This window comes from Pseudoliparis swirei, chromosome 9 (assembly GCF_029220125.1).
Source record: "Pseudoliparis swirei isolate HS2019 ecotype Mariana Trench chromosome 9, NWPU_hadal_v1, whole genome shotgun sequence".
Taxonomy (NCBI): domain Eukaryota; kingdom Metazoa; phylum Chordata; class Actinopteri; order Perciformes; family Liparidae; genus Pseudoliparis; species Pseudoliparis swirei.
The window spans coordinates 15,307,144-15,331,674 of NC_079396.1; the positions used below are offsets into that span (position 1 = coordinate 15,307,144).

General features: G+C 42.5%; 2 protein-coding genes across 3 annotated transcripts; both read left to right on the plus strand.

Moving 5' to 3' along the window:
• The first annotated feature begins 279 nt into the window (after window positions 1-279).
• bgnb (biglycan b) lies at window positions 280-13,364 on the plus strand. The gene is made up of 8 exons (XM_056422806.1): window positions 280-463; window positions 6,604-6,868; window positions 8,980-9,092; window positions 9,705-9,918; window positions 10,049-10,159; window positions 10,704-10,797; window positions 11,287-11,425; window positions 11,505-13,364. Exons 2-8 carry the CDS (start codon window positions 6,619-6,621, stop codon window positions 11,700-11,702), a joined length of 1,119 nt encoding a protein of 372 aa, XP_056278781.1. The 5' UTR covers window positions 280-463; window positions 6,604-6,618; the 3' UTR covers window positions 11,703-13,364.
• Window positions 13,365-14,080: 716 nt separating this feature from the next.
• Window positions 14,081-19,465, plus strand: b4galt3 (UDP-Gal:betaGlcNAc beta 1,4- galactosyltransferase, polypeptide 3). Of its 2 annotated transcripts, XM_056422800.1 has the most exons (8): window positions 14,081-14,308; window positions 14,835-14,928; window positions 15,075-15,641; window positions 15,783-16,018; window positions 16,474-16,664; window positions 16,766-16,888; window positions 17,808-17,912; window positions 18,589-19,465. In XM_056422800.1, the coding sequence occupies exons 3-8, from the start codon at window positions 15,359-15,361 to the stop codon at window positions 18,935-18,937; spliced, it is 1,287 nt and encodes a 428-aa protein (XP_056278775.1). In that variant the 5' UTR covers window positions 14,081-14,308; window positions 14,835-14,928; window positions 15,075-15,358; the 3' UTR covers window positions 18,938-19,465. The 2 variants fall into 2 exon arrangements, with proteins under 2 accessions (XP_056278775.1, XP_056278776.1); XM_056422801.1 differs by lacking the exon at window positions 14,835-14,928.
• The last annotated feature ends 5,066 nt before the right edge of the window (window positions 19,466-24,531 follow it).

The following is a 24,531-nucleotide window of genomic DNA, read 5'->3' on the forward strand; positions in this document are numbered from 1 at the left end:
AATATAACAGGAACACCCATTTATATGAAGTAACCTCTAATTGGGTAATGTGTTATTGGTTTTATGATGTATATATTCCCATGTCATTCCCATGATGTCGATGCTATTTGCATGAGGTCACTTACTTACTGTACTCAGGCCTCTCCCCCCTCCTCCTTCTCTTCTTCCATCCAAAAGGGGAGAAAGGAGGCTGGCTTGTTGAAACTTCATGGGCTTGACCCCCCCCCAGCTCTGAGTAACCGGCTCGGTTTGCACTAGAACTCGCACACACGACTCGGTTCGCAGTGGCACACAGTGGCGAGGAGCTGCGGCTGGATGTCACAGGGAAATACTGCAATAATACGTCAATGTGATAAATACATAGGACTTGAAAAAAGTCTCCAGGATAAACTGACACACACATACGGAGAAACCTTCAACCCTATCCGGAGTTTGGAATTACTATCTTAATTGTAACCATAAGGTAGGGGTGATGGGTTATTTTTATTGTGCGTCTTGTAAATGTGTAGGGGGCAACTTTCTTCTTTTTTAAAATGATATTATTATTTATAAACAAATACCATGGCGAAAATCAATAGAATTGTAACCCTAATAGATGTTAACTATTTGTCTACATCTAACGTGTTGACATTTTTTGTACTTTTCTGAGATTTGTGTCACCAACTTTTCTATTATCAGTCGTCACGCTGTCTACATCGTTTTAACCTCGTAACCCAGTGCAGTGTTTGTTTTGTATTTGTTTCCCTTCTCACGTTTATTGTGTATAAAGAATTATCCTTATCCTCAACCTGTTGCACGGCGCATCTGACGCTGTAATTCTTCCTCAGGGTGAACACTAGGTGGCGCAACGAGCCTCCAAAGATCACTAATGATGATAAGCGAAACCTTTCTTTTCACTCACGATATCCTCAAATCATCGCGGCCTTGTTCTCCCGTGGGACTCTAAATGTAACACATGGCATTTACGTCCCTCCATCACGATTAAGGGGGAGAGTAGTGAAACATGCCCATCAAGTCAACTCCTCCTGCCTGAGAGAACTGTGGTTTGAGAAACTTGCGTGGAGATTATAACTTGCGGAGTTTTATTCTGTCACATAATATGCTGCAAACAAACATTGAGGACTCCCCCCGTGGTCTCATTCTGCTTTGTGCTGATGACTTAATGTCCAGCAATGGCTAACTACGATGACACATTGGTTTATACCAGTGTATTTAACGGAGTCTCCTGACTGTAAAGAGACAGAGCAAACGGGCTCTGGCTGTGGAGTCCATGGTCAGACAGTTACAATGACAGTCTACATCTGTCTGTTTGCTGACCTTCTAGCCCGCCTGCCTATTAGCCAGCCTGCGGGTTGACCACCCTGCACCTGCTGGTCTGTCTGACTGGTGATCCTCCTCGCCAGTCTGTCTGTCCACCTGTCCGTCCACCTGTCCGTCGGCGTCTCGTCATGATTTGATCTCAATGCAAACTCACAGTTTCTCTGTGACTTCATCTCCCCCATGCAGAGGCTGTGTGTGTAATAATGTCCCTATTATTATTTTAACTTCAAGTCAAAGCCCTGTTTTTGTCATGTTTTGACGATATAATTTGCTTATTGTTCCATTTAGGTTTTAGAAAAAGAAGGTTTATTCACAGCCCACTGAGCACCAACTTTGAAAGAGTTTATATTCTTTAAATGAGACTCATGTGCATGGATCCTCTGGTCATTTGTCTGATTTGGCCCGTTTTTCTTTGCTTTATGCTCTGGTCAGGCCTCCTCTCTGCAGCATTGAGCAGCTTGCCACCACATCCAAGCTTGGCGGCATCAGACAAGCTGCCAAACAGTTCCTTTTTTTAGGGATTGCAGTCACCAAATTACAGCCACCGGGGCAGTTAACTCCACCCGAACGCTCCCACCGAACACGCCTAACCCTAACAGCCTGTGTGTCTGAAGAGCACATGCATTTAGGGTGTGTGTGTATGTGTGTGACTCTGTCTGTGTTTGTGTCACATGTGTGGAGTGAAGGAGACAAGGCATAAGGAAGTGAGGGAGTGCAGGCAAATCACCAGATCATGTTGGAGGCTTTTCTGAGACCAAAATACAGAGATGGATTCGACGTGATTAAGTTTGTTTGTTTGTTTGTTTGTGTGCATGTGTCTGTGTGTGTGAGAGTGTGTGTGTGTGTGTGTGTGTGTGTTTGGTACAGCTTGCATTCTGACAAGCAAGCAAGTTGTACAACAAAAAAAATTCTGGGGTGTCAGAATTTATTGCAGCTTGGATCTTTTCAGAATAACATGTTTTGGAGAAAAACTCTTATTGAAACAAAGAAATACACCACGGAGAGATTCCGGACAAAATATGTTTTTATTCTCTGCAACGCAATACCAGGCCGTGTCAAATATATTGTGCTCAGTCAGCACTGGGATCACTTTGAACCACTCCGTGAAGTGTTGACGTGGCGGCTGCCGATACAACAGCGCTGTTGTGCCAGCTGGCACTTATGGTGCGCTCTCTGCCCCCCTTAACTCTTCTCTGCCAACGCAGTCTAAGGACCAGAGGTGATGCGCTCCTGAATATGAATACTCAGATCAAATGAGCCAGCGTTTTATGTCTTGATCGATATTGTAAAGATTAATGCATTTTGGCAGTCGGGCCCATGGCGGTGCCAAAGGGTTCTACATTTACATCAAACACAGATCAGAAAGGTAGTTGTGAATATAAAAAAGATTGTGAGCACTTTAAAGTCATAATAGTTAAATTTTTTTCTCATGAACAAAAGGTGGCAGCCATTCCTATGATTCAAAAGAAAGTGAGGGTTGTGCAATTGACTGGGTGGGAGGTTAATGGTGATTGTCTTTCTCTGAACTGCAGCCATGGGAGACCAAACACTGTGTGTCGTAGCTTGGGCTGATTGTTCTTGGCAACACAACAAGCATATATAATAGATATATGTTCGTTGAGCTTGACAAGCGCAAAGGCCGCCCTGTGGGAACTTTAGTCACATCAAAGTTAATTGCGGTGGATGTGAGAGCTGACAAGTACCCAGCACTTGATGGATAGTGCATATAGGAAATGTAAAGCTCATCTCAGGCGCTGGGTGTGGGAAACTCAAACAAGTGATGCACTTGTAGGATGGATTGTTCACCAGATGGTGCTTTTTCACGACACAACTGCGTTGTCATTCGGCCACATGAGTGGCATGCACCCTGAATCCTGTCTCATATCTTTCCTCGAGCTCTTTCTCCTCCCTTAGTCCTGTTTCACCTTTTCAAATTCAAGAGTAAACCACTGGAATTCCAATCTTCATAAAAGTGTCTGTCTTCTGTCTTCTGGTGTGTGTGTGTGTGTGTGTATGTGTGAGTGTGAGCACAACTTCGGGACAGATGGAGATCTTCATCTTGTTTATTCACTTCTTTAATTTATTGAGGGGAAATGATGACCGACAGAGAGGAGACAACAGAGAAGCTGTTAAGTTGTCAACATGTAGTCGTTGAACATTTAGCTTCAGAAGCGTGAGCCTTAATCTCCCTGGATCCACTCTTTTAAAGGAGGACTTTTACAAGATGTTTGACCCTGAATGCAGGTATTTTCTTCCATTCAAGAGCATTAAGCTCACAGTTGGCGTTCTAATTCATACCAACGGTGTTCTAGATATAATATCGGTCAGTTTGAACGGAAAGGCTGAGCTCAAACCCTGAAAACACAGACCAGTGTGTCCTCATACTTTTACAGCCACATAGTCTACTGATTCAAAGTGATGTGTTGATTAGACACCTTCATGTATCTGCAGCTTAATCTTCCTTCTGCCTCATCATGTCCTTTTACCCTCCCCCTCTCCTTTCCACAGCACCACGGAGACACAGTGAGCGAGACAAGAATAAAGCCGGCGATCCATCCATTAAACCACTCTCGGCCTTTAGATTGGCGTGGAACAATTAAGATAGAAGCTTGGTTTGTTTTCATCTCAGACCGGATGTTTGGTGGCTCACAACGTAACTTAAGGCAGAGGAGAGGAATTTGTAAATTCACGCACACACACACACACACACACACACACACACACACACACACACACACACACGCACACACACACACAAACCAGGGCAAGACAGAAGTGGTCATTACAGTTTGAGAGGCTGCTTGGTTGTGGGATGTAGTTTAGTCTTGTCGTTATGTTGAGTTTATAGCAGCCTCAGACGCCATTCCTGGATGATGATAGACTATTTATGTTCCTGTCTACCTTGCCATCGTCCACAACCCTCTATCTGCAAATCTCCATCTACTTCCACATCTCTACAAAAGGCTGACAAATCATTGCACACTCCACAGATTAGAGCAAGGGTTCCACATTTTTTGGATTAAATCCTCCCACAACGTAACAAAGTACAATTGAGCTGCAGAAATCGTAGATGTTTAGCTGACTCCGTTGTTTTCTATATTACAGCTCTTTTGTGTATCGTGTGATATTGTGTGATGCTGACTATATATGTCCGTTTTTCTGCATTCTTCTGGCCAAGCCAAGGCCAGTGGTGTTTTTGTCTTTTTTGCAAAATGGTATAATTTGGCTGCTATTTTTATAGCAGGGAGCAGACTGCAGGGGCCAGTTATTCATGTTTCCAGGACCGATCCACTTCATGCACAGGCTCTTAGTTTTACAGATTTTAACGTCCCTCAGTAATACTTTTATTCCTTAGAATGGGGCTGCTGCAGTGGATTGCATAAGCAACTTTACAGATAATTGTTCATGCACTGTCCTATATGATTTATGACTGGAGGTTATGAATACTTAGTAAAAAAAAAAGTGAAATTGATAAGCATGTGTTGTAAATTAATCGACCACACACTGTGATGTTTGTACTCTGACCACATTCTTCTTTGTGGAGTGTTTCATTTAAGGCTTTACTTTTGTAATTGAAAGGATCATCATCTGTTTCGATAACTTATTTTGATGAAGTGTGGAATGATAAGTATTTCCCCAACCAAAAATCCTCTGAAACCCGCTCACAGGCTTTATTATTACAATATTTCCCGTGGAGGCCTTTTAAAGTCTTGTGAGCGGTCAGTGCTATGGGAAAAATCCTTTTAACATTTAGTAAAATTGGCTTGAGAAAAGTATTTGACACACAAAGAGACACTTAGTTGCAATTTTTTTTCTGACACACTTGAAGTGCAGTACAAACTTTCACCCTAAGACATCTGAACCCTTCACACTTTTTTGTTCCTCCCTCTCCTCTCCTGTATACTGATAATGTTGAAAGCCAAAATGTGCTCTCTTAGTTCCAATGCAATTGAAATCATCTTGCTACAGGATCCTTACACTTCCCTGGAGAGTCCATTTGTACGCTAACCATTGGCATCAAGACTCCACAGCCGTCAGTAGGATTACGGAGCTGGGGATCAGAGAAAGGAATTAACACGACAAGGTTATAGATTATATGGTTTTAGGTCAGCCCAGGGTCCAGTGTATGACTGGGTATTACTTCATAGGATTAGACGCAGGTGAAGAATCACAATCTCCCACTCTAAGGATCAATTTGCCTCCTGGTAATATGTTTTCTTAGGAATTAGATTTTCAGTTGAGCCGGAGGGGATGGCTGTACTGAGGCGTTGGTTAGGTCAGAGTAGGCAAGATGAAGCCAGCAAAAAACACAGACACACACACATGCTCGAGCGTATTTTGACCTCAATCGGTGCACAGCTATGACATCACGGAGTCCGTGTTTCATGACATGTGCATGCACACAGACGCTCTCACACACCCAGTTTCCCCTCCAAATGAATGGTGGCTTTGTTTAACTGCTCGGTTGCAGGAATAAAGTTTTCCAGCGCTGAGGTGATGTCCTCCACACTATCCAATTGGCCACTGAGAAGAAGGGATTTACTTTCTTGGGAATGGACCTGGTGTGTAGGAAGCAGACAGTGACATTTTGTCAGTGTGGTTTAAGTGACTTTCATTCCCAGAGTTGACTCCCGGCGGGTTTCCTCGGGGGAATGAGTCCATTTCACCTCACCAGACTCCAGCCGCCGTTGGCCTTATGTGGTATAAACAGCCTTTATGTTGTATAAACAGTAGGGCTTTATAATTAAGGATAGCCAGACCATTTCATAACATTTAAATGTCCATTTATCTCTGACCTTTATCCTTAGTTATGAATTTGAAGCCCTTATCCACATGGCTGGATTAACCTGCTGGGGAGCCCAGGTGTGCACAGACATACACCACCTCCTAATCTCTGTGGGGTCACTGGGGTGTGATGAACACATGTTCCCAAGTAAAATACACATTTGGGGCCCCTGGAGGTCTGGGGCCTCAGGGCAAATTGCGTTGTCTGAGGGCTATCATTGCTCGTGCACTTTCCTTGCTTTTTGTTGTCACTTTGACATCCCAGACAATCCCATTGCTTTAAATGGAGGGGACATAATACATTTGAAATATTGATAAGTATTGCAGAATGACAACAGAGTTGAAGCAGCACCTCTCTAAAGCAGTTCCACTAAACATTATAACCTGGATGTAGGATTTGTTGTCGGGCTGTTGTGTTACACTGCATCAGTTGTACATGCTTTAACATTAAATTGGTAACTTAAAGTGTTTCTCTCCGTCTTTCTTGTGTTTTCTCAGGTGTCTACGTTAAAGATGTTGCCATGTTGCCCTCTCCTGCTGTTGCTATGCGCGGCTCGGCTGCTCTCCACCTCCTCGGCCCTGCCCTTCGAGCAGAGAGGCTTCTGGGATTTTGCCATGGACAGCATGGACAGCGGCGGGATGATGCCGATGATGAGGGACGAGGAACAAGGCTCGGGTGTAGAGGAGATTCCTTTCCCTGACTTACCCGTGTGCCCCTTCGGCTGCCACTGTCAGCTCAGGGTCGTCCAGTGTTCTGACCTCGGTCAGTGAGAGTGTCTGTCCGTGTGCCTGTTTGTGACAGAGAGAGAGCGAGAGAGAGCGAGAGAGAGAGAGATACTGTCTGTTATGCTTTGGCATTGTTTCTGACTATTCTTTTTGTGTGTGTGTGTGTGTGTCTAGGTTCAGACAGGAAAGCAAATGAGTGGATGACAGCGTGATAGAGCATGCTTTTGCAGTCTGTCTGTGAATTCATTTGAGTCTTTCCATACAAGGAAGCATATGTTACAATTTCCTGCCTGTGGATATTATAAGTGTGTGCTACTCTTCGTCAATTTTTACAGGTCTAAATCAATCTTATTTACGGATATAAAGATTCCTTACATTATAATGGCTGTTTAACTCTAATAGTCTGTCTGTGTTTAGACATAATGGTTTTGTCGAATCATTATTTTATAAGCTCTATATATTTACTGTGCCTGGTCTTTCTGCTGCGGGTAAATGTGGAAGCGTATAATTTCCGAGCTGTCAAGTGCTTATTTAGAACAGATGTATTTTGGCGGCGGCGTCTGTCTCCTCTCAGTGTGCATCCCAGCATGATGTCGGGTATTTGTGTTGAGGGACGCTGGGGTTTAGGAGGGTGCTAGTTTTGTCAGTTTGTGGTATAGACTTTGAGATTTGTGGTAGATATGGGTAACGCGTTGTGGTTTCAGGATCAGAACGATAAAGGGATTCATCAGCAGCTGGATGAAAGTATTTTTTCACATTTGTTTATTATTTCTGTCTGATGCCAGCACATCAATGTGGGGTTGATGCTTGTCGAAAGGTGCAGCTGTTGGCTGGAAGGTACATATTTCCTACCATATGAAACCCAATGACAGTCATATTGCTCTCACAGCAGCTGTCACAACTTTATTACACTTGAGAAAATGTCAGACTGAGGTAATAATTAGATTAAAACTTGATTTTATACTAATGTTTAACTGAAGGCAACATCTTGCTTGATTCCTAGGATACAGTATAAAACCCCAAGCCTCCTCAGTCACCAGATCTCTCCGCACTGCGCGGACGTGGTTTGTACAGAACGTCAAAGGGTTTGATCCCGTGTGGTGACATGGAGGGTGTGGCACAGTACAGCCAAAGCCATATGTATAAACTTAACTCAAGATGGACAGCTATGGGGAGAGTCCTGTGGCACTGTGGTTGGTGGCAAACTGGATCCCAATGGGACAGCTGGCGTCCTCGCTCACCAGCGGGTCTGGTTGCATAATGGTCCTGATCCAGATGCGTTTTGCCCCGGCTGCGATTCGCTTACAGTGGCCTGTCTGCACCACTTACCACATCTGATACACCCATCCACGTGTCCTGGCTGTGATGTGGTCTAGTTAATGATGGCTGGTTGCTCTGCTTGTGAGTCATTTTTCCAGCGAGATCCCTGAATGGAATAAAGCAGGTGTGTTTCTTAACGCTGTCCGCTTTTTGTAACCCATTCTTAGCCTTTATGAATATACTGCTTGGTAAATAATATTCACAAGCGCAACCCTAATTTCAGCTCGTCATGATGTTGTTAACATCACCGTTTCTCTACTTCTACATGGCTTCTTAGCAGGTGTTTCTGTCACAGAGAAGCCAAAATGAAGACACTTGGCACGGCAGCTTGACCACTCAACGTTGACGCACAGCTTGTATTTCTCTGTGTGTATGTGTCAGGGTTGTGTCCGTATCCCTTTTTTTGATGTGTGATTTTGCTGATCGTATTTAAGTCACATTCTTTGTGACTTCTGTCGATTGGAAACCAGATGAAAAACATCTGGTGTCCTCATCTGGCATGTAAGTGACAAACTGGTGATGTTAGTTATGTGCTCTGGCCGTCTCTGTGTGACCTCCATGGTTGTGTGTATGTCTACCTCTCATTAAAATAATAGACGAGGAGGCCCAACGTGCTCGTTTGAGATTGTGTGGGAGTGTGATTGGGTTCATGTAAGGCCCGATGGAGGCTGTTCAACACACAGTGACTATTTATTTTCCATGGTCTACGTCTGACTAAGATATCCTTAGAGCTTGCACCTTGAAAACAATCTGGTTTTTAGGGTTCACCCATGGAAGCATTTAATGGAGCATGATTCCCTTCTGTGTTTTTATTGGTCTCATCTTCAGGTCTGACTGAGGTGCCAAAGAATATTCCTTCAGACACCAAGTTCCTGGACCTCCAGAATAACCATATCACTGAGCTGAAAGAGAATGACTTCAAGGGCCTGACTAACTTATATGTAAGAGACACGCCCCCCCCCTCCCACACTCACAGTCTGTTTATATTCATAATGTTGCTCTCAGCATTAGATCAGCACCTATGAAGGATGTGTAAACGACTCAGCTCAGCTTGTATTTATTGGCTTCAGTAGAGTGAAATATCATTAATGACCGTCTGTTTCCTTGAGGATTTAGAGGTTCATTTCCTTTCTTTTTTGCCCTCCCCACCCTTCGCTTTGAGAGCTTTAATTGTATTAAGTTCGAGCCGGAAGCCAAATGGGAGTATTCAAGCTCACATCTCTTTGCAGAAAGGCTTTGCTCACTCCTGACCCGCATTCAAGAGCGCTGACCAAGAGCAATATCAAATCTGGCATCATGACATTATACAATAGCATCTCTATTAAGGTCTGTTTGCGTCAGCCGACATCTCCATCGTTTAGCCAGCGTAGGTGGAGAGACAGCTATGACGAGACTGACTCCTGGATCTGTTCTAATTCACTCATACACATTCAGTAGAGACAGAGAATGCAAACTGTGCATTCAGTGTATCTTTTTTTGAGCTTATTTACTTTAAATGTTTTGACTGTGTTTAATAAGTGTTTAATTTGGATCACCATGGTTACTGTTTCCAGGGTCTGTCTCTGAGGAATAACCTGATTTCCAAAGTCCACCCCAAAGCATTTGTGCCTCTGAAGCACATGCAGAAGCTCTACTTCTCCAGGAATATGCTGACCACTGTTCCCAAGAACTTGCCGGCCTCTCTGGTTGAGATGAGGATCCACGAGAACCGCATCAAGAAGGTGGAGGCTGGAGCGTTCGCAGGACTGGTCAACATGAACTGCATAGGTCAGAAATGCTGGTGACTTCAATAAATACAGGCTATACCATGTGGTGCTTATCTGCTTTTGCCACTGAATTGAAAATTGAAGAGCCAGTATTTTTATTTCATGCACCAAATATTTCCTTCATCTTTCAGAAATGGGAGCAAACCCCATCCATAACAGCGGTTTTGAGCCGGGAGCCTTCAAGGGACTGAAACTCAATTATCTGCGTATATCAGAGGCCAAATTAACTGGCGTGCCAAAAGGTAAAAACTCATCTGTGTGGCTAAAATGCTATTATATTCACAATGGATTCATCTTGACAAGGAATAGCTCAGCATTACGGGAAATAGGCTCATAGTATTATTGATACCACTCTCATATATATGCTAAATATGAACCTGCAGGGGAAAAGGGCCTCCCTGACTCCCCTGTAAAACCAAAACATTTACTTTTTACTCTTTTATTTTTGAATGCATTAAACAAACAATGTATCATATGTCAATTAGAGAGTTTTAGAGGTTCTGATCGGCCGATTTTTAACCCATGCACAGCAAGGTTTGCTATTTAACCCATTTTCCAGTCAATCAGCTGCTATTGATAGCTTCTTGTGTAACTGACGCATGAGTGGTATTCATTTTCTTATCCAACTAAAACAATGCAGCTAAGCACATCACGCAAAAGGTCAAACTATTCCTTCAAGTATTTCAAGAGCAAACTGGACCGGACAAAAAAGGAATGGACAGCCACTGGACACAATCAAATCTCACCCTAAGTGGAGCCTTACATGTTGTGGTGTCTGTCTTTCAGATCTCCCAGAGACTCTGCATGAGCTTCATCTGGACCACAACCAGATCCAGGCTGTGGAACTGGAGGACCTGAGCCGCTACAAACACCTGTACAGGTATAGAGACACACACACACACACACACACACACACACACACACTTCAACATCATACTTATTTCGGAATTGATTTATTGCACCTTGAGGGATTTTCTCGTATATCTCGAAAGAATTACTGTGAATTTAAAAATCCCATCCCCAGTCAGCAGTGCCCCTCAGGGGTAATTATATGAACTACATTGAAATGCGATTAAAAAGCTCAGGTGTTCCTCTCTACGTTGTTCTTTGTTCCACTCCAGTTTTATGACATCTTCTTCATTCACATGCCTAATCTCTAATGGGACTATTTATAGTCACAGGAGTATTGTCAGGCTGCTGTGGCCCTAATTCTCACCTGCCTTCTATTATATAATTTTTTACAATGATACTCATCAGGGAATGTGCAGCTACTTCAGCTCACATCGGCAAAACAGTTTAGCTCAATGTACCGTGCAGTGGCCTGTTTTCTGCTTTGTTCACGTTTCCCTCTCTGTCTCACTTCTTCCAGGTTGGGCCTTGGGTTTAACCACATCCGTGACGTTCAGAATGGAAGTCTGTCCTTCCTCTCCAGATTGAGAGAGCTGCATCTGGACAATAACCGCCTCACTCGTGTTCCCAAGGGCCTCCCAGATATGAAATACCTGCAGGTGAGTCTCATTTAGTTCTGAGATTGGATCCGTCACGCGATGCTACTCAACCTCAACTTTAGCCGCTCCTGCTTTCTAGGTGGTGTACCTCCATTCCAACAACATCGACCAGGTGGGCGTGGATGACTTCTGCCCTCGAGGATTTGGGATGAAGAGGACGTTCTATAACGGCATCAGCTTGTTTTCTAACCCTGTCAACTACTGGGAGGTGCAGCCTGCAACGTTCCGCTGTGTCGGCAATCGTCTGGCTATTCAGTTTGGCAACTACAAAAAGTAAAGATAGGGCGATACAGAGAGGTGGAGAAAGTGAGAAGAAGGTCATGGCAGAGGAGCCGATAATTTAAATAATGAAACAAACTTAAGGTATTGAAGGAAGGGATTTCATATTTGAGATCGATATCTTTGTTTTTATTGTTTTTGGAGAGAGGATTAGTGACGGAGAGGATGGGCAATAAACTGATGAAATGGAAAGAGAAGTGAAAAATGCAATAACACAACTTGAAGGGAGTGGGAAACTAAGCGCTGGCAGTACTTCACATGAGTTTTCTCATTTTTTGATTTTATGGTTTTGAAAGTTTTGCCATTTGAAATGGATAAAACTGAGGAGAATGTCTGAGCTTGTTTCCCCCTGGCCTAAATTGATGAAAAATGGAACTTGTGAAGCATTTAATTCAATATATTTGACACAATAGTGCTTATTTTGATAGTTGTCTCTTTTACATCAACAATTTGGTTAAGAAGTAAACATTAGAAAAGGAATGCATTATAGTTTTTTTATTTACATAAAAACGTGCTCTGTATGACTTTGTGTGTGTGTGTGTGTGTGTGTGCTGATTTGGGAGATACAACACATTGCCCCTGTTTAAGCCATATGGCCCTCAGCTCACTTAAATTATACTGTATTTGTCATCTGTAGTCACAGATCTGGGGTCAATTTACAACATTTACATAAACAAAAATAACTGCACTTCGTGTAGAAACTATTATTCAACCAGTTCAAATGCATGTTTGTACATATCATGAAAGTTGAAAAAGGGAAATAAGTACATTTTAAAATCATCCTCATTAGTGCTAAACATATTTTCTAACTGAACCTGTATGAGATGTCTTTTCTGTGCCTTTACTAACTATTATGCTGACTGTTTGCTGACTGTATGCTGACTTTAATACAGTGGTAGAGGGGGTTTTGCCCCAGTTAGAGAAAACACACATCCACCTTGCTTTGAGACAATGAAGGCAGTGTGGTCACATGGCGCTACAAACAATAGTAGTGTTGGTGCATTGTTTTGCACAGTATTTTTCTGTTATGCTTCATCTGCCTGTTTACATTGGTAGACATTTATCTGGAACTACTTTAGCCATTAGTACTCTGTCCTGTCTCTGTTCTGTAATCAAGTTACTGCTCCATGTGAATAAAAACATTTTTAGCCTGCTGCATAAAGCCAGAGAACGACTGGTGCCCCTGGGCGGGATGCTGTGTGAGAATAAATATTAAAAGTGGCAAACATTTGATTAATAGTAAAAGCAGAGACACTAATTATTTCGACATTCATGGGATTCAAGAGAGCGATAGTCTATGATATTTTAATCACTATTGGCTTGATGTTATTAATTTGTCTTCAAATTTAATCCATCCCGACATTTTGATGGGCCTTTTGTCTGACGCCTTTACATGTAAAATAAACTCAACATAGTAACTTTGTTATTCGGGTCAATATGAACACTTAACGTATGAACACTTTAAGCTTAAGAATCTTTTATTTGAAATGATGGAAAGAATAAAAATAGTTTAGAATGAGTTTTGTGTGTGCATCAGAATATCTTTTATCATGCAGGGGGACATTGTAAGAAGTGAAGTTTATATCTTTGATCTTAATTATTATTATGATCAGCATAAGCTGCTCCACAGGATCTCCATAATTAAACTTTTTAAAACGGTGATGGATTTGAGATGTTTTTTTACTTTTTATACGTATTAGTCAATTCTGTAAAAATCCCAATGCCAATTTTTTATTTATTATTCTCTGACAAATAGGGGCATTTGTTTGGGTGAAGTTGATTTGAAGGAAATGTACAAACGTAGATTGACATTGTAATAAGTGAAAGTGTAAAAAGACTTTCTCGCTATATTTAGTGACTTTTGGAGCTGTCCAAGCAGGTTCGGTTATATTTGGAAATGAACGCCAAATGTTTGTCGCTTCAAGGAAAACACATTTTGCTCCCTAACGTTCAACTATGATAATTTACAATTCAATTCAGAAAAAAACACTTTCACAGGGAAAAAAGGGAAGAAACCTTCAGGAGAGCAACATAGGAGGATCCCTCTCCCCGGATGGACAGATGCAATAGATGCCATGTGTACAGAAGGAATCATTGCAGATTCAATGAGTATGCCAGAGTGTATGAATAGTTGGTAGTGGGCATGGACCACGACCCAGACCTCCATGAACTATATGCTTATTCATATTCATCATGTGTGTTGCATTGTCAAAGATATATACATTTATCAATCAACCATCAGTTGCAATATCATAATTTCCTTTTTCAAATATGGCGCGCTGTGCATCGTCACCGCGGGTGTGCGCCCCAGCCCATCTGATTCAGTGGTAGCCTACAATGATCCATCCGTGTGTGGATGAGGCAGAGCGCACTTGCCTGTGTTGACGCGGCGATGCTCTTGCGTGTCGAAGCATTCGCAGCGCTCTCTAAGCAGCTCCGGGGAGATTTCGCCTCGGATGAGAGATTAGGAGGAAGAGGAGGAAGAGCGAGCGGCATAAAAAAGAAACGCTTTATTTTGGTCCATCGCGTCTCCTTGGAGGCAGCGGCCCGTCGGTCCTCAGAGGAAGCCGGGGGCTGGATTTGAAATGTCGCAGGGATGTGCTGGTGAGTCGGCTGGTGCTGCAGAGCTAAATTAAATATCAGTGATTTCAGAAGCAGCCGTTATAGCCTGTCGAATATTATGCTATTGACACATGTTCCTCTTCAGTCACGTAAACACTGTAGAACAGCCAGCGCAGGCCTGGCGGTGGATGTTGATAGGCTAATCACCAGTTTGGAGCCTCTAGTGAAGACCACCGCGCTGCTTCTGCTCCAGACTGATCTATTTTTCACAGCAATGGATTTGTGTTTGCTTCCGTGATTCTTGTCAGCTCCAGTGTTGAAGTATAGCTATAACATGCTATGCTTGGCTAAACAGGGAACTGTGATGTTGCATTAATTTGATAAGGCATCAGCGTTTCTTCCATAAGCCCCATGGAAATGTGACTGCTGAAAATAAGCCATTCTAAATAAAGAAGCAAACATTTGTTTGCTGCTTGTCATTCCCCAGCTTATTTTAGGTTACAGTAGACTCCACATAGTGCTGACACCAATATGCTCCTGCATTGTTACTCACTCTTTTAAATTACAGAAAGCTTGATGATGAAAGGAGGAAGGGGAGGAGAGAGGTGGAGTGAGCCCATCCTGGCCCAGGACAGGTTTTAATTAGACCCTCGCAATAGCAGGTACCCTACATGCAGATTGATGGTATTCAATTAAATTCAATTCAGTTTATTATATATAGCCCAATATCACATTAACGAAATGATGATTATAATGATTACAAGCAATAAATGCAATTCACCTAAAGGATTTTCTTCTTCCTTCCCAGTGACGTCTGTGGTCAAGAGGTGATGGCAGTGCTGAGTGAGCTTCACCACCACTACTACCCATTCCTACAGATGGACACTCCCCTCCTTAACGCCTGAGCCTGCACTGAGCGCTGCCTCCTTCCCCTCCTCTCCTTCTGCCTCCCCTTGCTCATTTCCCACCTCTCCCTCCACCATCCTTATCAAACTGCCACTTGGCCCCTCCCTCTCTCCCATCTTTCATCCCACTCCTCCATCCATTTCCTCAAGTTTTACTGTCACTATACTTCTACAATCATACTTTATTATGGCGTGTTACGGGCGCTCTCTGGACTCCCCGTGTACGCTAGCCTTGCTGGTGGGTTTCCAGTTCGCCTTTGTTCTCTATTTCTCCCTTGGGGGCTTCAGAGGCCTGGTGTCTGTCCTGGTGCACACCACAGGGCCAGAGTTTGATTATTCTCGACCTCATGACGTCTATACCAACCTCAGTCATTTGGGAGTACCGCCTCCCCCGCCTCGCAACTCAGGCACTGGACCCCCTCCCACAGGACCACCACTGAGAGACTGCCAGATCCCTTCCCCACTGCTGGGTGAGAGAGCCAGAGGGGTTCAATGTGTGCTGTTGTATGTAATACATTCATATAAAGAACCATTACAGAGTGAACGGCCGGGTGGTGTTCTAAGCTGACCATCAATAACACTTCTAACACTTTTTTCCCCTGTTCCTCCAGTCGGACCCGTGTCTGTGCATCTTTCCTCTCCTCTGTCCATGGAGGAGATCAGCCAGAGGAACCCGTTAGTGTTGCCGGGCGGACACTACCGACCTCCTGATTGTGAGCCACGCCACCACACAGCAATAGTGGTACCATACCGGGACCGGCAGATCCACCTCCGTGCCCTCCTCTATCACCTCCACCCCTTCCTGCAACGACAGCAGATCCACTACAGCATCTATATAGTACAGCAGGTATGTATGACTGTGTGTTTATGTGTGCTAGTTTAAACATGTATTATCTATATGTCTTTCAGAGTGGTACTCAATAGCTTGCATTGTCTCTGTCATGAGAAACACATTTGCTCTACTGGTGTGATGTCAGTTCATCACCAAAGTGAATGTCCAAGACAGGTGTCTTAAGAACCTGGGCAAATAACAATATAAAAACATATGTATATTTACATGACTACAGTAGATTTGTTTTTCATAATTTGTATTAACTGAATATTTCAAATTATATTGTTAAGGACATTGATAAGTCATGATGTCTGTAACTTCTCAGGCTACAATGACCACAACTGTAACCATAGCGACACAGTGTGAGATTACTTACTCACACATTGTGCCCTCTCATGCTGTCTTTGTTTTAGATGTAATACATTCATGTGTAGCTGTGTGTTACCCTCCGTCTCTGTCTCTGACTTCAGTGGGGCAACAGCACTTTTAATCGAGCCAAGCTGCTGAACGTTGGGGTGCGCGAGGCCCTCAGAGATGAAGACTGGAGTTGCATCTTCCTGCACGATGTTGACCTGCTGCCCGAGAACGACCACAACACCTATACTTGCCACAAACAGTTCCCGACACACCTGTCTGTGGCCATGGACAAGTTCAGATACAGGTAGAAGCAAAGCGTGTGTTTGAGTAGATGGACTTCTATACGAGTGCATTGTGCTGAGACATTATTTTCAAGATTGTACATTGGTGATGTGACCCCACCAGGCTGCCGTACCCACAGTATTTTGGTGGGGTGTCTGCAGTCACCCCAGACCAATATATGAAGATGAACGGCTTCCCTAACCAGTATTGGGGCTGGGGCGGAGAGGACGATGACATCGCTGCGAGGTGAGGAGGGATAATGGGGCAGAGGGGCAGCATGGCAGAGTGAACCGTAAACTGTGCATGTGAACATGTGAGCTGTGCACTAGTGCTCAGTATCAGAACTGCATGCACAGCCATTTAAGCCCCTCCCCTTCTTCTTATTTTCAAATGACTTTTGCGCGACGCATTCCTTTCTTTTCTCATGTTTACAGTTTCTGTCCCACATGTTTTCCTTTTCTTTGACTTTTCTTTCATCTGTTCTAACATCATCCACCATCTTCACGTCTCCTCCCACTGCTGTGGCTTTGCTGTGTGTCTCTTGGAGTGGCTCCGTGAGTATGTTCGCATGCACTAGCTTGCAGATTTGGGCTGGGCTGCGTGCTTGAGAGTTTTCAGGCAGTTTTCATCTCATTTCTATGCTGTGGTCCCCTCTGTCCACTTTCTGGCTCTTTTTACCATTTGCAATCTGATAGTGTAAGGAACAAGAAAATGAAAATAAAAAAAGCTTGCACTAATTATTACATGAAGCAAAACTACGAGAAATTTCCTCCCCTACTCTTTGTGTAACACTTTGCCTTTTATGCATGATGTTTGCAACCTAAAATGTATCATGTACTGGAAATTCACAACATTAGTTACACCATGTTCTGATTGACTTAGATAACTGGGGTGGTACACAAGCACCAGAGATGGAAAAAGGGAACCACAGTGTTTTCCACCGCCTATAGGCCATAAAAGTATGTTATTCTCATATTTCACCCACAATTCTGTTTGTTTTCTTTATTTTTCTGCTATCCCTTAGAAGCTAGATATACTCCCACTGTGTGTTTGTGTTTTACAAAATAGCATGACTACTTTAGTGCCAGGTTTTGTTGAAAATGATAATATTTTTCTGACTGAATGAGAATCTGCTGTTGACTCTTGATGTGTGCTTCCTATCCAGAGTGCGTCTATCTGGCATGAAGATCATGCGCCCTCCAGTGGCCATTGGTCATTACAAGATGATCAAGCATAAAGGAGACAGAGGCAATGAACAAAACCCACGCAGGTACCGTGGACACATAGCAGACACACAAACATGACATGTTATAATTTCGTGGGGCAATTTGGATGTTTCTGACATAATAGTTATGTTGTCTTTACAATAATACATGTTTAATTGTTCTATTACATTCACTAAACATTTTTCTTTTTTGAAAACAAGCTCCTGTAATCATCCAAAGGACCACAAGTTACATCTACATGGGAATATATCTGTATATATAATTGGAGAGGTCTTTTTCACAATGAATATTTGACATTTGAATTTCCTGGAAGAGAATTAGATGAGAAGATTGATGTCCTTCTCATGTCTGTTCGTTAAATATGAAGCTACAGTCAGGGTGCTGTTAGCTTAGCATACAGACTGGAAACAGGGGGAGACAGCTCGCTGGCTCTGGCCAAAGATAACAAACTCTGCCTAGAAGCATCTCCAGAGCTCACCGAGCAGAGCTCGCTGAGCAAACTCTCCTGGCTGAAGCACCATATTTAGCACACAGACATGAGAGTGGCTAATTATATGCAAGAAATAAAATGAAACCATTTCCCATCATGTCCCACCTTTAAAGTTTGCCCCTGAAATATACACACACACACACACACACACACACACACACACACACACACACACACACACACACACACACACATACATACATGCAGTGATATTATGTGCGTCTTTCTAGATTTGACCTTCTGAAAAGGACCAGACTCAACTGGCGCTCTGATGGCCTCAACTCTCTGACCTATGAGCTCCTTTCCAGAGAGCTGGAGCCTCTCTACACAAACCTCACCGTTGACATTGGTGAAGACCCCCGTGTGCCCCCGGGTAAAGCACCCAACCCCGTGAAAACAGCCACCCCTGTCCTCCAACGTAGCACCAGCAAGCTTGGGGGAGCAACCAAACAGGAGAAGAAGCAGGAGAGCAAAGGGGCGAACATGACTGTGGCTAAGCCGGCAGCTGAAAAGACAGAACCCGCCCAGCTGAAGGCAGCAAATCAGACAACACAAAGGAAGACAGGTGTGGTGAAATAGGATGAGTTGAGTAATAAAAGGACTGCATCTCATCTGTTGCATAAGTGGCTGCCCCTTCTCGAAAGCAGAGTCAATCCGTTCTGTTGTGGGACATAAAGTACACCAGCTTTCTGTGCTCAGTGCAGGTTAGTGATAGTTATGCAATGGATCCAATGAACAAGCTCTTTCTGTCTACAGGGGTGCATTCAGGAACACGCCAGAGTCACCTCTTGGTTTATCATCCACTGAATGTGACTCTGGCTCTCGTTACTGACACAAGTCTGAGGCTCAAGAAGGAGAATGGTGAACGACTCAGTCGTATCCACGTAGAGGGCCAAATCAAACACAATTAAAATGAGACAGCAACTTTGTAAATCTGTGCTCTTTTCCAGAAATCACAACTCTGAAGCAACCCATCTGCCAGCAGACCTGCAGCTTTATCCAGTTTGTTCCCAAAAAAGCTGCTGCTGTCAGTCCACCCCACTCCACGGTGGGGTTGTGTTTCTGTGCCTTCTCTCTTTTATGCGCATTTTATAGCTGCTTTTAGACGCTGATCTGGGCTTAGTTTGACCTCTCCTGTCTCGCAGGCACATTTTAGAAAGCAGGGAGGCTAAAACTGATCCGTGACCAGGACAAATGATTTATTCCAGGACTGCCATTTTATATTTGTGTGCATTAATCAAGCGCTGATCAACTCCATAGTTCTCAGACAATTCTAGAGTTTATATTGAAAGAGAGACTTCTTTATTTGTTTTTCAATTTGTTTTACTCGACCTTCCTTACAGTTGGGTGCCTCTCTCTCTCTGACATTTAGTTCCCAGACAATCAAATCATATTGGAAGATAACTCTGTATCCAACCACATAACAATGTGAGGAAATATTATGATGAGTATCTTTACACCTGTCAGATAAACATAGACTTGGCATGATAGTTGTTGTCTAGTTTGACTATACTCTTGATACATGGATAGGCCTATGCTTCTGATAATATCTGTGATTTTATTATTTTTCTTTTAGTCTATAGGTAAAAGGCGAATTTGCAGACACTATTGTAGGCACGTGACTACACATCTGCCATATTCAGATTGTATTTTAATTATAACAAAGGTCATTGTAACGAAAAAGCACTGTGTATAAATCTAGGTCAACTTTTTACTAGAAGTCCTGACATCGTCACAGAGGGTCTCAGTATATTAAGAAAGACCCTGGTGTATCTAAAAGCTATAAATGAATGTCTGCCTCTACTTGTCTGTCACTTTTATATCTTAAAGGAAAGGGGACAAGGAAGAAGGACACATGTTTATTGGAGAGAAAATGTCATAATTTTATTCTGAGGGCTAACACATTTGGATATACATGTAGGTAATTTATGTTGGCAGATCAATTATCATTACTTTACATCTTACAGACATTCAGTTTTTGTTTCAATATCATCCATTTGGAATGTATTATTTTGAGTTTACCTTTTGTGAAGGTAGAGCTTAGTTCATGGACATGGACTTCTTGCTGTTATATCAATAGGGAAACAGTGAACTGTGTACTTATTTACATATTGTTACACATTTATTTCTGGTGTAGAGTTGAATTGTATCACACTTACAAGTAATGTATTACCAGCTAAATTGAATGTATTTAATTTAGTCATTTATGAAGTGATTGATAGAGCGCAATGCTCTGTTTTAGGAATTGAAATGAGTTGAGTTCACATTATGTCACCTTTATACCACGTTAAATACTTCACGTTTCTTATGTTTACATTGTGCCTCATGAAATAAGACCGTTACCCAAGGACTGAATTCATACGACTGGGTTATATCCGACTGCCCTCTAGTGGCACAGGGTGGTAATGCGACAACCAAGAGGAACCAAGTACTGAATGAAACTGCAGTGTTGTGACATGAATGCTAATCATTAATGTGGGCCATTCACAGGTTTCAGCCAATCAAATCTTTGCATTGCTCTGTGTGGAGGGTTTCTCTCGTGCGTAGTATCACATGATTGATCCTGCCAGCTTAAAGGTGTAAAGACTGTAACTATGTACTTTACTGGTTTACAGAACCAACTACACAGGGAGTGTTTGTGAATGGATATGGTTTTATAGAAGGAATCTGTGTTTATTCATAATCAAATTCTACTGGTTTTAAACCAAGAATGCTGTCTTGACAGAGTCCATTGGAAGATAATAAGGCTCAATTTCTTAGCTTTGTTCGACATAGTAGTTTAATTGCATATTAATAGATAATATATCCACCTTATATCATATTGCCTGGGACAATGCTTGTATGACATGAAGCAGTGATACTAAAAGCTTTTAAGGATGTTATGTATTCTCAGCAGATTAATCAGCATACTGTGTGTTTACCTGGAGATTGTTTTATATTTATTAAATAGGCTAGTTTTTATAAAGGATGTTTTCACATCAAGTGTTGGAAATATGTACTGTGTTGAATGCTAATTTCAGTAAACAGGATTGAGACTTCATGGCTACATTTTTATTTGATTTTAAGAGTTAATTTGCTGTCATTAAACACACGTTTGAGAAGCGTAATTGCTGAAAACCACCCTTGACTTGAAGAATGGTACGTTCATGTATTCATGATAAATGAGCCGTAATTAATGCATCACTTATTACTGTACTAATGGGGACCATGATATTTGCATCATGCAATGATACCTGTCATCACCTTAGGTTGCCTTATTTATTGACCGTGTCTTGAATCTGAAAGATGGTGAGTTTGTGTGCATGTGTGTGCTTGTGTAGAGAGCAAGGTCATCAAAAAAGGCAACAGAGGCATTGGACTATATGATAAACAGGGTTGTGACAGAAAGCAAATTCATAAATATTAACCAATAAAAACACATCATCAAAATGTGCCTCTTTCCACATCTTTTATAATAACACGTAATAATACATTCATGCAATGCCATAAAAGTGGAGCTACACACACTTATATACACACTGTACTATGTATATAAATACTCACACTTACCCTCCCACAACACCCAAGGACTCTTAATGAACAGGCTTTTTTGGGGGCGGCTGTAGCTCAGTGGGGTAAGGGGGTCGTCCTGCAACCCCAAGGTTGTCGGTTCGATCCCAGCTCTCCCCATTAGTTGCAAGTCAAAGTGTCCTTGAGCAAGGCACTGAACCCCCAGTTGCTTCCCGGGCGCATCACTGCAGCCCACTGCTCCTTAATAACTAAGGATGGGTTAAATGCAGAGAACTAATTTCCCCTTGGGGATTAATAAAGTATATATCTTATCTCTTTAGTGTTTGATTAACGCTGCCACAGCTTTAACAGCAGAGATCAGATGCTCATGTTAGCTGACACTCATATATCATCAACACATGCTGTAGAGCTAAAATTGCACCAACCTGTTACAGCACCCTGTGTAGTACAGGCCTCTGTGCTCCATGTGGGCACGAAGAGAAGGATTGCATCTGAGATCATAGCTATAAATAGACAGTAACCTCAAGCTCTGTATGTTCGATCTGTTTTATAATCTAAAATGCTGTATGAGTCACCGAGACAGGGCAAAGCCCAAACTGGGTGGGCAAAAAGAGCACCTTGCAACCAATCCCAAAGCAAAGCCAACACAGATTACAGCCTCACTCAGAGTTGAAATAACACAGGTGATTGTATCAACTAAATCTAAATATAGAGTACGGTTTTTCGTCTTGGACAAAAATGTATTATTTATACAAACAACAATGCTTTAAAGGCAGACTATCGGCATGATGGTTTTAAATGTCCCCAATAACCCCTTCTATCACATTTAGCCAATAAATGGTCTTTTTAAAGACCCGTAATACTTCAAAATTGGTGTTGTATTAGCTAATGTATTTTATGTCGTAAAACACAATTTGACAATCTCTAACCAAATGCTTATTTTTTTTAAACACAGGAAGTGTAACTCACTTTTGCTTGATAAGAGGAATGGTGTGGTATGTAATCTGTATCCCTTTCATGCATATTGAAGCTCTTCTCTAGACAACTATATTGTTGGTGCTTGTTACATGTGGAGCTGATTCACAGTTACCACATGTTATTAAATAGCATGCAAGACAATACACATGTTTTATAACTACATGAAGGTTGTGAGATTAACTGTCTGGGTATCCGGTATGGTATGTTGTCCAGAACGTGATGATGAGACATCGTGGCGTAATATCTTGTTTTAAAGTCGTCACAACATGGACATCTTTCTGCAGGACGTTGTGTGATGCAGTCACTGTGTGATGGCAGCGGTGACAGTGTGGTTTGCACTTTCCCTCCAGTAGACTGACACACTGGCCTGTTGAAGTGACTGTGTCAGGCAGATGCAGAAGGCTGAGACAGCCTTTAGTCACCTCCTGTTACGGTATGGCCTAGGAGACACAGCTGACCTCTCACACACTCAGCAACACCCTCATAGAGGACGCGCACACACACACACACACACACACTAAATACCATCTATGATATAGTCCTACAAACCATTACACATGGATGCTCCTAAATGTGTGGCACATTAGTTACATAACAAAAGACACACAGATGAGTAAAAAAAAGAGAGTGTGGTTAGTGTATTTCACAATACATTATCCACTGAAACACACCAGTACAACAGGCTGAATTACAGGTCAATAAACCCAATTTACTAATAACATGGCATCTCGGGTTTTAATATTTAACTCAATATTAGCTAAAGTATTATTTCGAATAATCCTTGGAATAATCATTAAATGAATATATTCAAAAGTCATGTATATTTCTATTGTGTATAAAAGTGAAAAACAACTCTTGTAGTGTGAATCAATATCAGCATGATTGTGAAAATATAATACGATTATAGGTCACAACTTTTGGTTATATAAACCACTCAATGTTCTGCTCTAAAAATCATCGTATCATCGGGTATGGAAATTAAAGATGTGAGATGATGAATCAAGATCCTGAGGCATTGAATGCATTGGGGGCTAAATAATGAGAAGAAAACTGGATCGGCCATCAGGGTCGTCAGGGTTTGACCCTCAGTCCCGTCTCATCTCACGGCTGCTCAGCTGCTCCTGTCGTCCATATTTGCAGCCTCAGTGGACAATTTAGTGAGTCGCGGGCCCTCTCAGCGTCCACAACAACACATAGATCAAGTGAATTAATTCTGCTTTTGTGGAAGTGTTCTGGAGATCTAGGTCATGCAGTCATTTTCCTGACCACCAGAAGTCACGTCAACATCCTCCTATCCTGCACAATCTGACCTTGACATTCCCAGGTAATTTTCCACAAAGTGTGTGTGAGCGTGTGAGTTTGTTTGTGTGTGTGTGTGTGTGTGAGCCAGCTGCTGTGACTGGGTGTGTTTGTGTGTGTGCTGGCTCATGTGCCAGCATGGATGAATGAGTGTGTCTACATGTGTATGGATGTTTTAATGTGAAGGTAGCATAGGTATGATGAGAAGTGCTATAGAAAGATGTCTATACATAGGGCTTGCCTGCGGCTATGTGTGCATGAAACACAAGAAGAGAAGATAGAAAGCACAGGAATGGATGTGTGTGTGTGTGTGTGTGTGTGTGTGTGTGTGTGGGGGGGGGGGGGGGTGAGCAGAGTGTGAGAGGCAGAGGGAGGATGACCGAGAA